The sequence below is a fragment of the Ursus americanus genome, chromosome 14 (assembly GCF_024610735.1).
Source record: "Ursus americanus isolate L20-20 chromosome 14, mUrsAme1.1.p, whole genome shotgun sequence".
Taxonomy (NCBI): domain Eukaryota; kingdom Metazoa; phylum Chordata; class Mammalia; order Carnivora; family Ursidae; genus Ursus; species Ursus americanus.
The window spans coordinates 58,449,232-58,464,163 of record NC_142140.1 but is presented as its reverse complement, the minus strand read 5'-3'; the positions used below and the strand labels follow the sequence as shown (position 1 = coordinate 58,464,163).

At 57.6% G+C, this 14,932-nt stretch overlaps 1 protein-coding gene across 1 annotated transcript; it reads right to left on the bottom strand.

Annotated features, from left to right (window-relative positions):
* Positions 1 to 704: 704 nt before the first annotated feature.
* Positions 705 to 9,590, bottom strand: SLC39A3 (solute carrier family 39 member 3). The gene is made up of 3 exons (XM_045800094.2): positions 9,471 to 9,590; positions 7,696 to 8,027; positions 705 to 4,679 (listed from the first exon to the last, which is right to left on the bottom strand). Exons 2-3 carry the CDS (start codon positions 7,903 to 7,905, stop codon positions 3,945 to 3,947), a joined length of 945 nt encoding a protein of 314 aa, XP_045656050.2. The 5' UTR covers positions 7,906 to 8,027; positions 9,471 to 9,590; the 3' UTR covers positions 705 to 3,944.
* Between the last annotated feature and the right edge of the window lie 5,342 nt (positions 9,591 to 14,932).

Sequence of the window (14,932 nt, the reverse complement as noted above, 5' to 3'; positions counted from 1 at the left end):
AATGCGGCTCTACAGTGCCAGTGCCGGGATGGAGACCCTGTTCTAGCTTGTCAGCTGGAGTGGCTGGGCCTGGACATGCTCAGAGGGAGGCCCAGCTGGTCCCTGGAGGGAGAGGCCTGCCATCGCAGTGGCTGTTTACTTTGGTCTAAATGTAGTACCCCGGCCATGCCTCCCCCGCACCGAGGGAGCGGGGGCTCTGAACCGCTCACCCGTCCAGCCGGTTCTCCCCAGCCAGGCTGGGCACACACCAATCGTTTCAGCCCTCTGCTGGAGTACTGCAGCCAGCCAGGCCGGCTGTTCCTGCCCTAGGAGCCACAGAGACCTTCAGGGTGGCAGGGGCACGGAGGGGGTTCTCCCTGCTTCAGCCCAATCTGGCTTTAGCACCGCGACAGCCCAGAGAAGAGTTCTAGCCTCTTCAGGGAACAATGCCCATAGCCCTGCAGCGGCCGACCACTGGCTTTGCCCTGAAGCAGGCAGGCAGTCAGGGTGGGCACAGCCTGGGGCAGGTGGGATACGTGCCTCTCTTCCTGGCAGGGCCAGAGCCGGTGGCCAGAGCAGGTCTGATGCACCGTGGGCTGGGAGACACCAGCCCATCCACTGCCTGCTTCTGGGGGCTGGAAAGATGCAGACAGGCGGGGAACGGGTGCACCGCCTCCCCGCCCCATGCTAATAACTTCTGCACCGGAGACGCAAACAGCCTACAACAGAAGCCCCGACACACTGTTATTAAGGTTGATTCAATCCACGAGGCCGGGGTGCCGCCTTGTAATTTCCCCCTCTTTGTCTCCAGATCAAGGAGGGGAATGTAGTTGACTCCATGAAGCCATCGCCTGTGCCCTGAGCCCCCACACGGAGCAGACCTCGGAGGGCTGAGGCCTGGGCCAGGGACCTCCTGATGGAGGAAAACGCTCCGGTGGCCTTGGCTGACGACTGGAGACCAGTCCCAGGGTAACTCCCCTCCTGGCAGAGCTCTCGATGGTGCCCCCAGCCCAGGGCACCGCCCTCATCCTGCCCGCCCAGACCCCTCCTGCTCGGGGCCGAGAGAAGCCTAGGCCGAGCAGGTTGCCGGAGGTGGCCTTGACCCAGCCACGTCCATACGGACAGAGTTGGTGCTCGGTGTTCTGTGTGGAGGGTTTGGTTTGATCAAACAGACAGCAGTGTGTGCTCTTCAGACACACTCACATCCCAGCTAAGGCCCTTGCCGTGTGCCGGACTGTCTGTCAGCAGGCGTCCGCCCCCCTCTCCTCTCTTTCCAACAGGCACACGGGATCTCAGAGTGAACTGGCCTCCGCATGGAACCCACTGTCACTTCCTGTGAATTAGAGCAGTGACTCCCTCGCTGCGCCGAGGACAGTCGGCCCGCCGGGTCGTTCTCTGCGGGCTGTCCCAGGTACCGTGGGGGCTGAGCCGCATCCCTGGCCCCACCCACCCGATGCCAGAACCCCCCAGATGTGACCGCCACAGACGTCCTCAGATACCACCTGGTACGCCCTGGGGGATCCCCCCACTGAGAACCACGGAGTGAACAGAAGACCCCCCAAAGGCAGGGATCTCCACTGCTGCCGGCCACACGACATTTCGTCGATATCACAAAGTTGCACACAGATGGCCTTTCGTGGCTGATGTCCAGTTTCATGCAGGGGCTGGTCCAGGGCCAGCTGGTGATCCATCCACAGCCGTATCCACAGAAAGGCTGCTGTCACCACGTGGCAGTGCTCCTGGTTCCGAGCTGGCGGGGGATGGAGCCACTGGGCAGGCCTCAGAAGACCCTGGTCTAGGCCGGCCTTGGCCCCGAGAGCCCAGGAAACCTCAAGTGAGCGCTGCTGCTCCAGACTTCTGTTGGAGGGCAAAACAGCCACTCTTCTTACCTCAGTGCGGAGATGGTCTGATCGTCACCTGACATGGGGAAAGCTGACCAAAACCAAGACATTGGCACCCCCACAGCTGGCCAACCATGGCAGCTTCTGGAAGCAGGTCCCAGGGCTGACCCTTGCTCCACTGACCAAAGACAGGAGGGGTGGCCAGAAGTGGCCTTGGGGGGCTGCTCTGGCAGCCTGTGTCTTCTAGAATACAGCCCCCTCAAACCTCTCGGGGCCTGGAAGCAGCTTGCCGGGGCTGGTGGGATCCTAGGGAGAGCAGATCAGCTGGCAGTGGCCATGGCCCAGCAGATGGAGCAAATCTGAGGACACTGGGGCCTCAGGTGGTGATGTCTGACTGAGGGGGATCTTTCCATGGCCCAAGGCTCCTTGCTGGTGTGGTGGTGCCCTTCTTGGGCCCACTGGTTGGGAGGTGGGCTCAGAGCGAGGGCGACATGGCCTTGGAGACATCAGTGGGGGTAGGGAGGGGTCGTCAGGCTGTGGTGTCCCCAGGGCCACCCCAGGGAGCTGATGGTTGGTAGGAGGGTAGGGACCCTGCAGTGTGTGTGCTTTTGGCAGCTACAGGGAGTATGGAGCTGGGGTCCCGGAGCAGACGACCCCAGCCCAGATGAAGGCAGGCTGCAGAATATGGTGGCTCCAGTGACCCGCCCATTCGGGGAAAAGGCCAAGTGGGTGGAGACTTCCAGCTCCTGGGTGAAGTGGACCAAGGCTAACAACATTGGCTTTAGGACACAATGGAAAGGATGATGTCCCCACACCCATGGGGGTCACTTTCCCAGCCCGGAACAGGGTCAGGCCATGTGGGGTTTGGAGATGGGTCCCCAGGAAAAGTCAGACAGAAGTTTCTCGCAGCAGGCGTGACTGTTCTGCAGTGACAGGGTAGAGGCAGGCAGAGCAGAAGTTGGGGCTCTTAGAGTGGTGGCAAACGTTGTCGCCTTGTGCTGGGAGCTGAGCGGCGACAGCAGGCCAGCCCCCCGGCGTGCCCATGTGGCTGGAGTCGGGGACCAGAGCCCCACCAAGCCCAGGGCCCCGGGGCAGAAGGGGCTTGTGTTCAGGAGGCCCTGCAGGCCAGGAGTGAGGCAGAGGAAGGGAATCAGGTGCTGGGAAGGCGCACACCTGGCCCCGTGCCTGCCGCCGTGTGGCCGAGGGAGCCGGAGAGTGTCTGCGACAGAGCTCAAGCGGCTGAGACTGCGAGCCCAGTCCAGGCCACCGGCCCGCACTCCCTCCGCAGCACCTGTGACAGCAAAACCCCCAGGAAAGGCTTCGGGCCCGGGCTCCCATCCCCGGAGGCCCGCACTGGGGTTGCTGAGACAACAGACGAGTAGAACAGAAGGTTGCCAGGGAGCCGGTGCCCAGGGCTTTGGCAGCCCCGCACACGCCCTGCGCTCCCGCACCCCTGAGGCAGCGTCCGGCTTCATCTGTGTGTCTGTGCGGGCGGGGGGGGGGGGGGGAGGAGGATCATGGCGCTCCTGCCCCACTGCCCGGGGCGGTGGGCTGAGAACCAGTGGCCAGGCTGGCCCCCACCCTGCCTGTGCACTCTTGGGTCCACCGAGTGTGTGGGGGGCACACCAGAAGGCAGGGAAGAAGAGGGAGGTCCTGAGGTGCCTGGGACCCTGCCCGTCCCCCTGGAGGCACTGCTGCAGCGCAGGAGTTAGAGCTTCCCCGTGTCACCGCAGCATGGACGCGCCAGACAACAGCTGGGAGCAGAGGACAGACGTCTCAAGCCTCCGGATGGGCCCAGTGGCTCGGAGAAGCCACGTTCCTGTCCTGCCCACAGGTGGGAGCTTGTGGGGGAGGGGAGGGTCCCAGCCCAAGCCCATCAGGCTTCGTGGCCCCGCCTCCTGAGTCATCAGATCCCAATGCCCGAGGATGACATGGCCACACAGCTTTGGTAAAGAATTTTAAGAGAAGTATTTTTAAAAGTGGTCGCTGTGCCCCAGGCTCAGGGTGTCGGATCTGGGGCGCGGCCCCTCTGTGCACAGGTGGCAGCCCGGGGCCTGAGCTTCCCCGCTTGCGGGGAGGGGGAGTGGGGGACCGACGGTGTCCGGTGGGCGGGGGATGGGCAGTTCACCACTTGAGGAAGACCATGCCGGCCAGGACGGCATAACCCAGCACCAGAAAGAGGACTTTGAGCAGACGGTCGCTCTTCTCCTCCAGTTCCTTCGCTAGGATCTCGAAGAAGGTGACAAAGAGGAACGTGCCGCCCGCCAGGCCCTGCAACAGCACCGAGGCCACGCTGCTGGGCACACCCTGGGCACTCTCGATGCCCAGGCCGATGCCGATGCCCAGGGGGATCATGGCGCTGACAGTGACGGCCAGCTTGGCCGCGTCCCTCAGGGCCATGGCGCTCCTGGCCATGCTGATGCCCAGGGCCACGGCCACCAGCGTCTCGTGGATGGCTACCCCCACGAACAGGCTCACCACCTTCTCTCCGTCCTCCTGCAGGCCCAGGGCCAGGCCCTCGAAGACGGAGTGCGCCGACAGGGCGAACACCAGGCCGACGAGCCGCAGCGGGCGGGAGTGCGACAGCTCCTGGACGCTCAGCCCGTGTGCGTGGGGGTGGGGCTCCGCATAGAGCGTGTGGCCCCGCGCCCCCCCCATGAAGGGGCTCTCATACTCCGAGTCACTGCCGGCGTCCGAGCCAGCGTTGAAGGTCTCCAGGTCGATGAATGATGGCTTCTCCTTGCGGAAGGTCAGGATGAGCTGCTCCAGGAAGACGGTCATGAAAAAGCCCAGCATCACGATGGTCTCGGCCAGTGGGTAGTCGGTGCTGATGTGCCCGAGACTCAGAACTTTCTGGAGCTGGAGCAGAAGATGCGCAAGAGAGGAGGGGGAGGGAGAGAGGGGTTCAGGGCGGGTGGCCTGGACTCCCACCACCAGCGCGGCAGGGTTCGGGAGATTTCACTGTTCAATTAGCAAAGCAGAGAAATACCCACTTCACACAAAAAGCTAAAAAAGGGGGAAGGTGGGCTCACCCTTGCTGGATTTTGGGGGGAAAAAAGCAAAAACCCTATTACAAAGGGTACTGTGAGGGTTTACGTTAATTCCACTAAATCGGCCAAATAATACTAATTATGCTGTCGCGGGCAGAACTGTGGTCCCTAAAGAGATGTCCACTTGGAACCTCAGAACGTGACCTTATTTGGAAGAAGGGTCTTTGCAGATATAATTAAGGTGCGATGGGCTGAATTGTGTCCCCCACCAAAAATTCATATATTCAAGTCTCTGAAATTCTGAAATTTCAAAACTAACCCTCCTTAGAAAAAGGGTCTTTAAAGAGGTGATTTGGTTAAAATGAGGCTGTTAGGGTGGGCCCTGCCCCACCAGGACCGGAGTCCTCACAGGAACCACCGCGTGAAGAGGCAGCAAGGAGAGAGGCCTCAGAGGGACCCAGGCCTGCCAGCACCTTCCTCCTGGACCTCTGGCCTCCACAGGGACAGACGACAAGCGTCTGAGGTATTTTGCTATGGCAGCCCCGGGAAGGTCCTGCATGAGGTAAGGATGTGGACACAGGCAGACCATCCTGAGGGTGGGATCTTCATCCAGTAACGGGCTCCTTATGAGACACAAAAGGAGGGGACACAGAGAGACACACAGGGAGATGGGCAGGTGACCACGGAGGCAGGGACCGGGGTGACGCACCTACAAGTCAAGGAACACCAAGGACTGCCGAGAACCCTCCAGAAGCAGGGAAACGGCAAGGGGCAGACTCTCCACCACTGAGCCGCCGACCAGCCTCTGCAGCCCTGAGGCCTGTGCGGGGCCTGCGTCCAGAGGTCTCCCCAGGTGAATATGCTAGAAACGCGTGAGACTCACACATCTCCCCCAACCCGAGCGGATCCTGCGAGCCAGCGCCGTCCAGGAGCGCTTTCCGATGACGGAAACGCTTTCTATCTGTGCTGTCTGATACGGAAGCCACCAGCCACACGTGGCCCATGAGGACCTTAAACACGGCGGGTGTGGCCAAGGACTGGCATGTACACTCGCGTTTCAGTTATTCCACTGCAACTTGACTAGACAGGAAGGTGAGGGGCTGCCGCTCGGTACAGAGCTGCACGCTGTCCGGCAAGGTGGAGGGTGGGCTCCCCAGAATGTGTGCACACACCAAGCTCGTCCAGTGCAGGGGCTGTCTGCGCCTCTCCTCCTCCAGCTTTCCTCATGGCTGCTCGATGCTCATGCTTTGGGTCCCGGTGTACCTGTAATTCCCCAGTGCTCCACCTAAGCCGGGGGCCCCAATACTGTGCTCACAGCACCCTGTCACGAGAGCCTGGGAACAAACACACACGCAAACACACACCCCGGGGCTAGCCCGCCCCTCCAGGGCACACTGGCAACGTCTGAAGACATGGTTGGCGTGACTTGGGGGGGGGTGGTGCCAACGTTGGGGCCGGGTCATTCTCAGTGGGGGGCCGTCCTAGGCACCAGAGAGAGGTGGGGGAGGGGTTCAACAGCATCCCCGGCCCCACCCACCCAATGCCAGGAGCATTCCCAGTCCTGACGACCACAGATGTTCCCAGACATCGTCCGGTGTCCCTGGGGGCAGGACTGGCCCAGGTGAGACCCCCTGACCCAGTGACCTGCCCTCATTCAGTGTCCCCAAGGCGCAGAGTCGCCCGGCATGGGAACCCGTTGCAGAAGGCTGTGTTTTGCAGATAGGCCATTTCATTCATTCACTAAGCATCCAGGAGGCCTGCATGTGCTCCGCCCGGAGAAACACTAACTCCCCCAGAGGAACAAACTCAGATCAGGTCATCAGATCAGGAGAGACAAGGCAGACACTCAAAGGCCACAGCTTTTGGTGCTGCTGTCTGCGGGGTGAGCAAGCCAGCGGCTGCCGGCTGAGCCTGGCCGGGGGCCGGGGAAGGGACGACCTGCCGAGGCTCGGGGGTGGGCAGGGGGCGCAGCACGGGGTGGTCTGGGGAGGACCATCAGAGGGCCACAGGCGCCGAAGGCGGACGGAGCAAGGCCTTCACAGCCGCCCCGGCCTGAGGCAGGAGCGTGATGAGGGGTGACAGCATGAGAACGTGTAAAATGGGGGGTGGGGGCAGGGCTGGAAGCGCCCTGGGGGTGCAGACGGCCTGAGAGGACACTGAGATTTTACCCCCAAGGATGCCCAGCTTCCACGCCGTGTAATAAAGGAACACAAGGTGGGCAGCGGGAAACAACAGAAACGTGTCAGAAATCCAGGCACTGGCTGTGACTTGCTGATGAAGCAAGTGCCTGTGTTGGGGGGGCCCACGTTGAAGGGACAGAGGGCAGCCCTCAGCCAGGGAGAAACAAGGCCCTGCGTCTGACAGCCGGGAAGGAACTGAACTTGCTCACCACCACATGAGCTTAGAAAGCGAGCCGTCCCGTCAAACCCTGAGATGAGACCACAGCCCATGGAGACCTGGAATGCTGCCTGTCGAGCGCCTGGAGCAGAGGACTCAGCCAAGCGGTGTCCAGCCTCCTGGCCCACGGAAGCCGTGACAATAAACACGCGCTGTGTTAAGACGCTAAGTGTCAGCATCTGTTAAGCGGCAGCAGCTCCCCGAGACAGGTGCTGAGGAGAGGCCCAAACCGCCGGCTGCAGGACACCGTGTATGCGACCCAGCTGGGCAGTCTGCTCGGGGAACAACGGACCAGCTCACCAGCTGGGAACCCCAGGTCTAGTCAAGCCCTTGTCTACCAGGTAAGGCCCAGAGAAGAGAAGCAACCAAGTCATGGTCACACAGCAAATTCATTTCCTGTCACTCCTATAGGGTCATGGCTACCACCAAGCTCGGTGGCATTGGCCATAAGGTGCCACGGGCTGTGGCGAGCACCAGGGAGCCCTTACCTTCTCCCTCACGGCCGGCAGGAGAGCGTTGAAGCACGTGGCCAGAAAGACCCCACCTCCAAAGGCGTTGCACAGTGAGAGGATCTTTTTGGAGCGATGGGCCTTCTCAAAATCTGTCTCGATGATCTTCACGGGAAGCAGGGAGCCAAGCAGCATGAAGAAGAACACGCCCACCATACAGAGGATTTTGGCCACCAACAGCTTCATCATGGTGGCGGCCCGGGCTGTTCTGGTCACTGCGGGGCCAAACCATGTGCGGGCGCACACTCCCGTCCCACGGCGTGCTACCGGGCCCAATCACGTAGCCGGGGGCTCATGCCTCCGTCCAGCCACTGTGAACGCCAGGGGCAACCACGTCAGCTGCTGGGATGATCTGAGCGGCTCTAGTGACCAAGCCCATCACCCCCCGTACCTCACTCTATTCCGGGCCTGGCTCATATCACTGCCTCCTGCAGAAAATTCGCCACAGCTGTGCTATCCGATGCGGCAGTCACGAGCCATGTGTGTCTGTTTATATTAATTATAATTACATAAAATGCCAGATTCAGCTCCTCGGTCACACTGACCATATTTCAAGTGCTCAGCAGCCATACAGGCATAGTAGTGGCTGTACTGGACGGCATGGACAAAGACTCTTTCCAGTGTTGCAGAATGTTCTACTGGGTGGTGCTGCTCCACTAGTTTCCCACTGCCCTTCCATAAAACCAAGCACCACACCCCGTGTAGAAGGCTCTGCACCATCAGCCTCTACCTCGCCTCACCCCACACAGGCCTTTGTGGTCCTTGAGTATGCCCAGCCCGTTCCTGCCCCCAGGGCCTTTGCACCAGTTGTTCTTGGCCTGGAATACATCTTTCCCCCAACATCCTCATGAGGTCTTGTCTTTTAGGGTCACTGCCTCCAAGATCCCTTGGAAGGGCCTCCCCCCGCTGACCTCTGCCCTAAACTGTATGCCTTGTACCCACCATGCAGAACAGAGGCTCAGTAACCACTGCAAACCAACGGTGAGCTGAAGCATGCAGACCTCAATGAGCCCAAGCAGAGCAGATTTCACCCTGGAAACCCCACCGTTAGTAGGAGGGCCCTTGACTGCTCCTCCGTCCTGTGCTTCCCCCCTACCCTCCCAGTTCTCACTGCCCACGCCCCACTTCAGTGAGGCCTTCAGGTTTCCCGCAGATGCCACCAGCTGGAGAGGCCCCTCCCGCCCCCGTCCCTGGCATTAAGTTCTGGCATCACTTGTGCTACGGGAAACCACATAACTTCGAGTCCCTGAATGCGCTCACTTGCCGGGGGCTGCGAGCTCCGCGGGGGCTGGGAAGTCTGTCTTGCTCAAGCCGGATCCCCCCCGCACCAGCCGGTGCACAGCCAGGTACACAGCAGGCACCCGGTAAACACCTGCCGGGTGTCCCGGTGCCCGGTCTGTGCAGTGGGGGCAGAGGGTGGCCTGTACGCTCTCAACATGGGGGCCGATGCGCTCTTTCATTCATTCCTCCACCAGACACTTACTGTGTGCACACTCTTGTGTGCACCGCGCTGCACCGGGCGCCCCGAGGACGGCGAGGCCGAGCGGGCCCCAGCCGAGAGGGAGCACTCGCGCTCTGCTTGAGTCGGCAGCAAATCAGCACAGATCTCGCCGCTACGGGAGAACCAGCGGCGGCCGCCGCCGCCGCCGGGCCTCAGCTAACGGGCGGCCGAGCCGGCCAGGCCCCGAACCGTCCCGCCCCGGCGCCCAGCCCCGAGCCCCGACACCCAGCCCCCGGCCCCGGCCCGCACGCACCTCCGCCGGGCCCTCGCCCGCCCGCCGGCGCCGCCCGCCGCTCAACCGCCGCGCGGTCTCGACCCCACAGCCGCGGTCCTGTCCAGCCCCGGCTCCGCGCGCGGCTGCCCACGCCCCGCCCACGCCCCTGACCATTGGCTACCCTGAACGCCTCGGACCGAGCGCGCCGTGCCATTGGCTGCGAAGACTGCCACTCATCCTGCGACCCCCACCTCTCCCACCGGCACGGGAAAATAGTTTCCTCTTGCTGAGCGGTATGTACATCCAGCAGGTGGCTCCGGCAGGAAACTCCGACCTTAGAGGAATGGTTCCGGTAGGACTTGGCTTCCAGAGCTGTCCAGGGGCGCCTGGTGCTGAATGCCACTCGTATGGAGGCTTGGCCAGCGACGGGAAACCATTTCCTGCGAGAGACTGTCCCTCCCCGAGAGTCCACGACGCCGATGCCCTTCCCGTCAGCTTAAAACGCAGATTCATCAGCTCAACATCTCTGAATACTATGTGTCAGGGTCTTTTCTAGAAGAACATCTGTGAGCAAAACAAAGATCAGCCTTCCCGCCCTCTTGCAGCCTACATTCTAGGACAAGATACAATTAATTGCTATACATAATAAGTGATGGAATTATGTCAGAAGTGCTCTGGGATAACAGAACCCACAAGGGGCTATCAAAAGTGCTGGGTATGGGTTGCTATTTTAAGTAAGATGCTCAGATAGGCCTCCTAGAGAAAGAGATGTTTGAGCAAAGATGAACGTGGAGAAGTCGGTCCAGTGGATGCATAGAGGCAAACCATTTCACACGTAAGGGACTGAGAGTATGGAGGCCCCGAGGCAGGCGTGTACAAGAACGTCCATGTGGCCAAAGCACAGTGACCTGGGGAAGTGTATTTGGAGATAAGAGGAGGTAGGTCACAAAAGGCTTTGGAGGGAAATAGGGAGAAATTGCAGAGTTTAGATCAGAGATATGACCGATCCAATGTATTTTAACACAATCATTGGGTTATTGTATCAAAGCTGCCAATCGGTCAAGTAAGATGAAGAATGAAAATTGTTGATTTTATTTTTTTGACAGAGAGAAGGTAACATTAAAAAAAAAAATCTTGTTCCATGCCCTGTAAAAGCAACCAGAGTTATGAAGAAGACTGTATTCATTTGTTAACTAAAACCTTACTGTCAGCCTACAACGGGCCAGGCATGGAGAGAGCTGCTAAGAATAAAGTAGGGATGATACAGTGTGGATGGACTGAGGACACTGGGCTCAGCGAAAGCAGCCAGACCCAGAAGGACACATCCCGCAGGACCCCACTTCCAGGAGGTCCCCAGAGGAGTCCCGTCCACACGGACAGAGAGGAGCTGGTGGGAGCCAGGCCTGGGGCAGGGGGTGGGGTGTCTGTGCTTCCTGGGGACGGAGTCTCCGTGTGGGGAGACGGAACGTTCTGGAGACGGGGGTTGGGGGTGTTTGCACAAGAGTGTGAGTGTGCTTCATGCCGCTGAGCTGTGCACTTAAAGTTGTTAAAATGGGGGGTGCCTGGGTGGCACAGCAGTTAAGCATCTGCCTTCAGCTCAGGGCGTGATCCCGGAGTTATGGGATCAAGCCCCACATCAGGCTCCTCCGCTATGAGCCTGCTTCTTCCTCTCCCACTCCCCCTGCTTGTGTTCCCTCGCTCACTAGCTGTCTCTGTCTCTGTCAAATAAATAAATAAAATCTTTAAAAAAAGTTCTTAAAATGGTAAATTTAAATTTGTGTATATCTCACCACAATTTGAACATTCTTTAAATTAATGGAGTAAAAAACAAACTCCATGTCCTCACAGTTCTTCTAGTATGAGAGACAAGTATTAATGAAATAATAGCATACTGCAGTAGGTAGAGTTCTAAGATGGTCCCACATGGTCCCCATATCCTAGTAGTCATGCCTTTGTGTGATTCCCTCTCCTTGAGGGTGGGCTGCCCCTGATGACTTGATTCTAACAAATAGAATACGGCAAAGTATTGGGATGTCATTTCCCGGATTAGGTTACACAATACTGACTTCTGTCTTCCTAGTACAACTTCTGCCTGCCTTGAGGAAGGAAGCTGAGATGTTGGAGAGGCCCATACTGCAAGGAACTGAGGTTGACCTCCAGCCAATAGTCAGCAAGAGACTAAGGCCTTAGGTGCAAGAGCCTACGAGGAGCTGAATCCTGCCAACGACAACATGAGTGGTCTTGGAAGGGGGTCCTGTCCCAGGCCTGCCTTCAGATGACTGCTGCCCAGTGGGCACCTTGATTGTACACTTTGAGAGACCCTGAGCCGAGGACCCAGACTGTGTGAAACTCTATGAAGACAAGAGAGTTTTGTGTGCAAATTAACCAAGGAAACTGGTGAGAAGTAGGGGCAGCAGAGTGTAGTTGATGTAACAGTAGAAAAGAGCCGCCATGTTGGAGGACCTGCAAGCCTGGGCTTGCTGAATGTTAGTGAGCAACAGGGAGGGGAGAGATTAGGGACAGTCCCACAGACCACGTTAAGGGCTTTGAGTTGTACCGTGAATGCGGCGCAATTCAGTGAAGGCTGTTAAGCACTTAGGTGAGGCTTGTGATCCAATTTATCTCTGAAGGTGACTCTAACGTCTGAGTTGAGACTGAATTGTGGGGAAGCAGGAGACTGGTTAAGAGTCATTTGGGCAAGGACTGGCACTAGTTTAGATAAGGGCGCTGGCAGGGGAGAGGGAGCAGCAAGGACGGAGGGTGAGTTGACAGGACGTGGGACTGGTTTGTCTGGGTGGGTTGCAGGAGTAGGAGGTCTCTGGGTGACTTCTAGTTCTCTGGTTTGAGCAGTTAGATGGATGCTGGCGTTGTTCACTCAAATAGGAAAGATTGGAGGAGGTGCAGATGTGGGAGGGGCGGGAAGACTGAGCTGGGCTTTGCAGAGGCGAAGTACGAGATGTCTATGAGGTCTTCGCACTTCCTGCCGATTTCTGCTCTTCCTCATTGCAGGCAGACAATATGGGGTGGCTGTTCATTACTATTACACAATTTATTATCGTATCGTCTCTCCCTGGTTTCCATAATTCACAACGACAACAAAAGATTGCTTATAATCAGTGTACACCAGGTGAATGCCCGCAGGGTGACGCCTTCCTATACAAGGATTCATGATGCGCAGTATTTGTTCATAGTTACTTAGAGGATGAGGCTGGCCGGAGAAGGACATATTTTTGAAAGTTTCCTAGGCCCCAGGACCTAGGTATGAGCAAATATCTTCAGGGTACTCTAGGGAAAAACTGATGCATCTGACTGCATTGTCTACTTCAAAAATCTCTTCTCGTGGAAGACACTATGAATGGGCTTAAGAAACGAGAAGACAGAGTGCTTGATGGAGAACAAAATCCTAGAATAAAAACGGGAAGGGAGACGAGCAGGCGATTCGCAGGAGGACAAATACAAGAGGGGAACAAACATTACGGAAATAGGAAGTAAAGCCATTTTAACAGCTTTATTGAAGGATAATTGACATACAAGGAATGGCACACATTTAAAGTATGCAACTTGGTGAGTTTTGATGTATGTGTAATATACCTGTGAAACCACCCTCACAGTCCACAGTGACCACGACCCTCACCCCTGCGTTCCCTCCTGCCCCTTCCCGCCTCACTCCCCAGCATCTAGCATTCTGCACGGTGGCTCATGTGGGTAGTTTCTGGTGTTGGTCTTGCTTAGGGCACTGCTCCGAACACGCCTCTACGTGCCTCTGGGTGGCCATTCACACGTGTTGCTGTTGGGCGTACGTCCACAGCTGGTAATCGTACATCGGGGGGGGGGATGCAAACACTTGGTTTTAGGACTTAACACAGCCGACTTTTCCCCTTCGGTGCTTAAGAAGAGTTAACACAGCAGCTGGAGACTGCTGTCCTGGGAAAGGCTGGCTTGCAAGGCAGACCCTCAGTGGCATCTGGGAACCAGACTCCAGGGGCTTCTGCCCTCCTCACTACTAGGGGGCTTGGGTCCCTGAACCGTCTGTGCAGACATGGGGTTCGTGCTGAGCACTTGCTCCCCTCCAGGAGTTGGGGGTCCTGGCCCGAGCCAGACAGAGGAGCCCGTGAGACCGACCCCCGCAGAGAACCCGGCGCTGGGTCTCTGCCAGCCGCCTGGACACCACACCTCACACGCAGTCCCGTCTCATTTGGGGAACTAAGTGAGTCCTGTGGGGCACCCCGGGAGAGGACTCTGGAAGCTCGTGCCTGGCATCCCCGCCCCCACCCCCACCCCTCTGCCCTGAGCTCATGTTGCTTCCTATCCTCTCTCTGTATAAACCACAGCCATGGGGACGACCGTCTGCTGAGCCCTGGGGTCATTCCGGCACATCCCGCACCTGGGGTGCTCTTGGAGCCCCGGATGCATTCTGTAATGAACGGCACTTGCTCTGTCTGTTCCTCCTAACCACTCTGGGATATTTGCCTTACATCACGGTTTTAATAGTGTTCCTCAGATTTCTAATCTGTGTACAATTTCCTAAGGAAATTGAGCCTATTTGCATAGTGTTCCTCAGATTTCTAATCTGTGTACAATTTCCTAAGGAAATTGAGCCTCTTTGCATATACTTACTGGCTAACTGCATATCCTGGTTTTTTTTGCAAAGGCCTGAGTGTTTTGCCCATTTAAAAAATTGGGTTGGGGGGCGCCTGGGTGGTGCAGTCGTTAAGCATCTGCCTTTGGCTCAGGGCGTGATCCCGGTGTTCTGGGTTCGAGCCCCGCATCAGGCTCCTCGGCTAGTAGCCTGCTTCTTCCTCTCCCACTCCCTCTGCTTGTGTTCCCTCTTTCGCTGGCTGTCTCTCTGTCGAATAAATAAAATCTTTAAAATAAAATAAAATAAAATAATAAAAAATTGGGTTGGGGCACCTGGGGGTCTGTCGGTGAAGCGTCTGCTTCATGACTCAGGGCATGATCTCAAGGGTCCTGGGATCGAGTCCTGCCTCGGGCTCCCTGCTCATCGGGGAGCCTGCTTCCTCTTCTCCCTCTGCCTGCCACTACCTTGCTTGTGCTCTGTCAAATGAATAAATAAAATGTTTTTTTTTAAAAAAACTCTTTAAAAAATTGGGTTCTGGGCACCTGGGTAGTGCAGTCGTTAAGCGTCTGCCTTCGGCTCAGGGCATGATCCAGGCGTTCTGGGATCAAGTCCCACATCGGGCTCCTCCGCTGGGAGCCTTCTTCTTCTCCTCCCACTCCCCTGCTATGTTCTCTCTCTCGCTGGCTGTCTGTCACATAAATAAATAAAATCTTAAAAAAAAATTGGGTTCTATTTTTCTCATGGATTTGTAGGAGTACTTTATATTTTTGTCAAATATATATTGCAAATGGCCTCATCCACTCAGGCAGGCTGGAGACCCAAGCAAGAGCTGACAATGTAGCTCAAGTCCCAAGGCCATCCAGGGGCTGACACCCTTGAGGAGCATTTCCTTGAGGGACCTGTCTTTTCTCTGAATGCCTTC

Coding starts and splice junctions, on each gene's coding strand:
- SLC39A3 (XM_045800094.2), bottom strand. CDS start 7,905: ATGATGAAGCTGTTGGTGGCCAAAATCCTCTGTATGGTGGGCGTGTTC. Junction 4,680..7,695: donor TGCCGGCCGTGAGGGAGAAG/GTAAGGGCTCCC, acceptor CTTCTGCTCCAG/CTCCAGAAAGTTCTGAGTCT.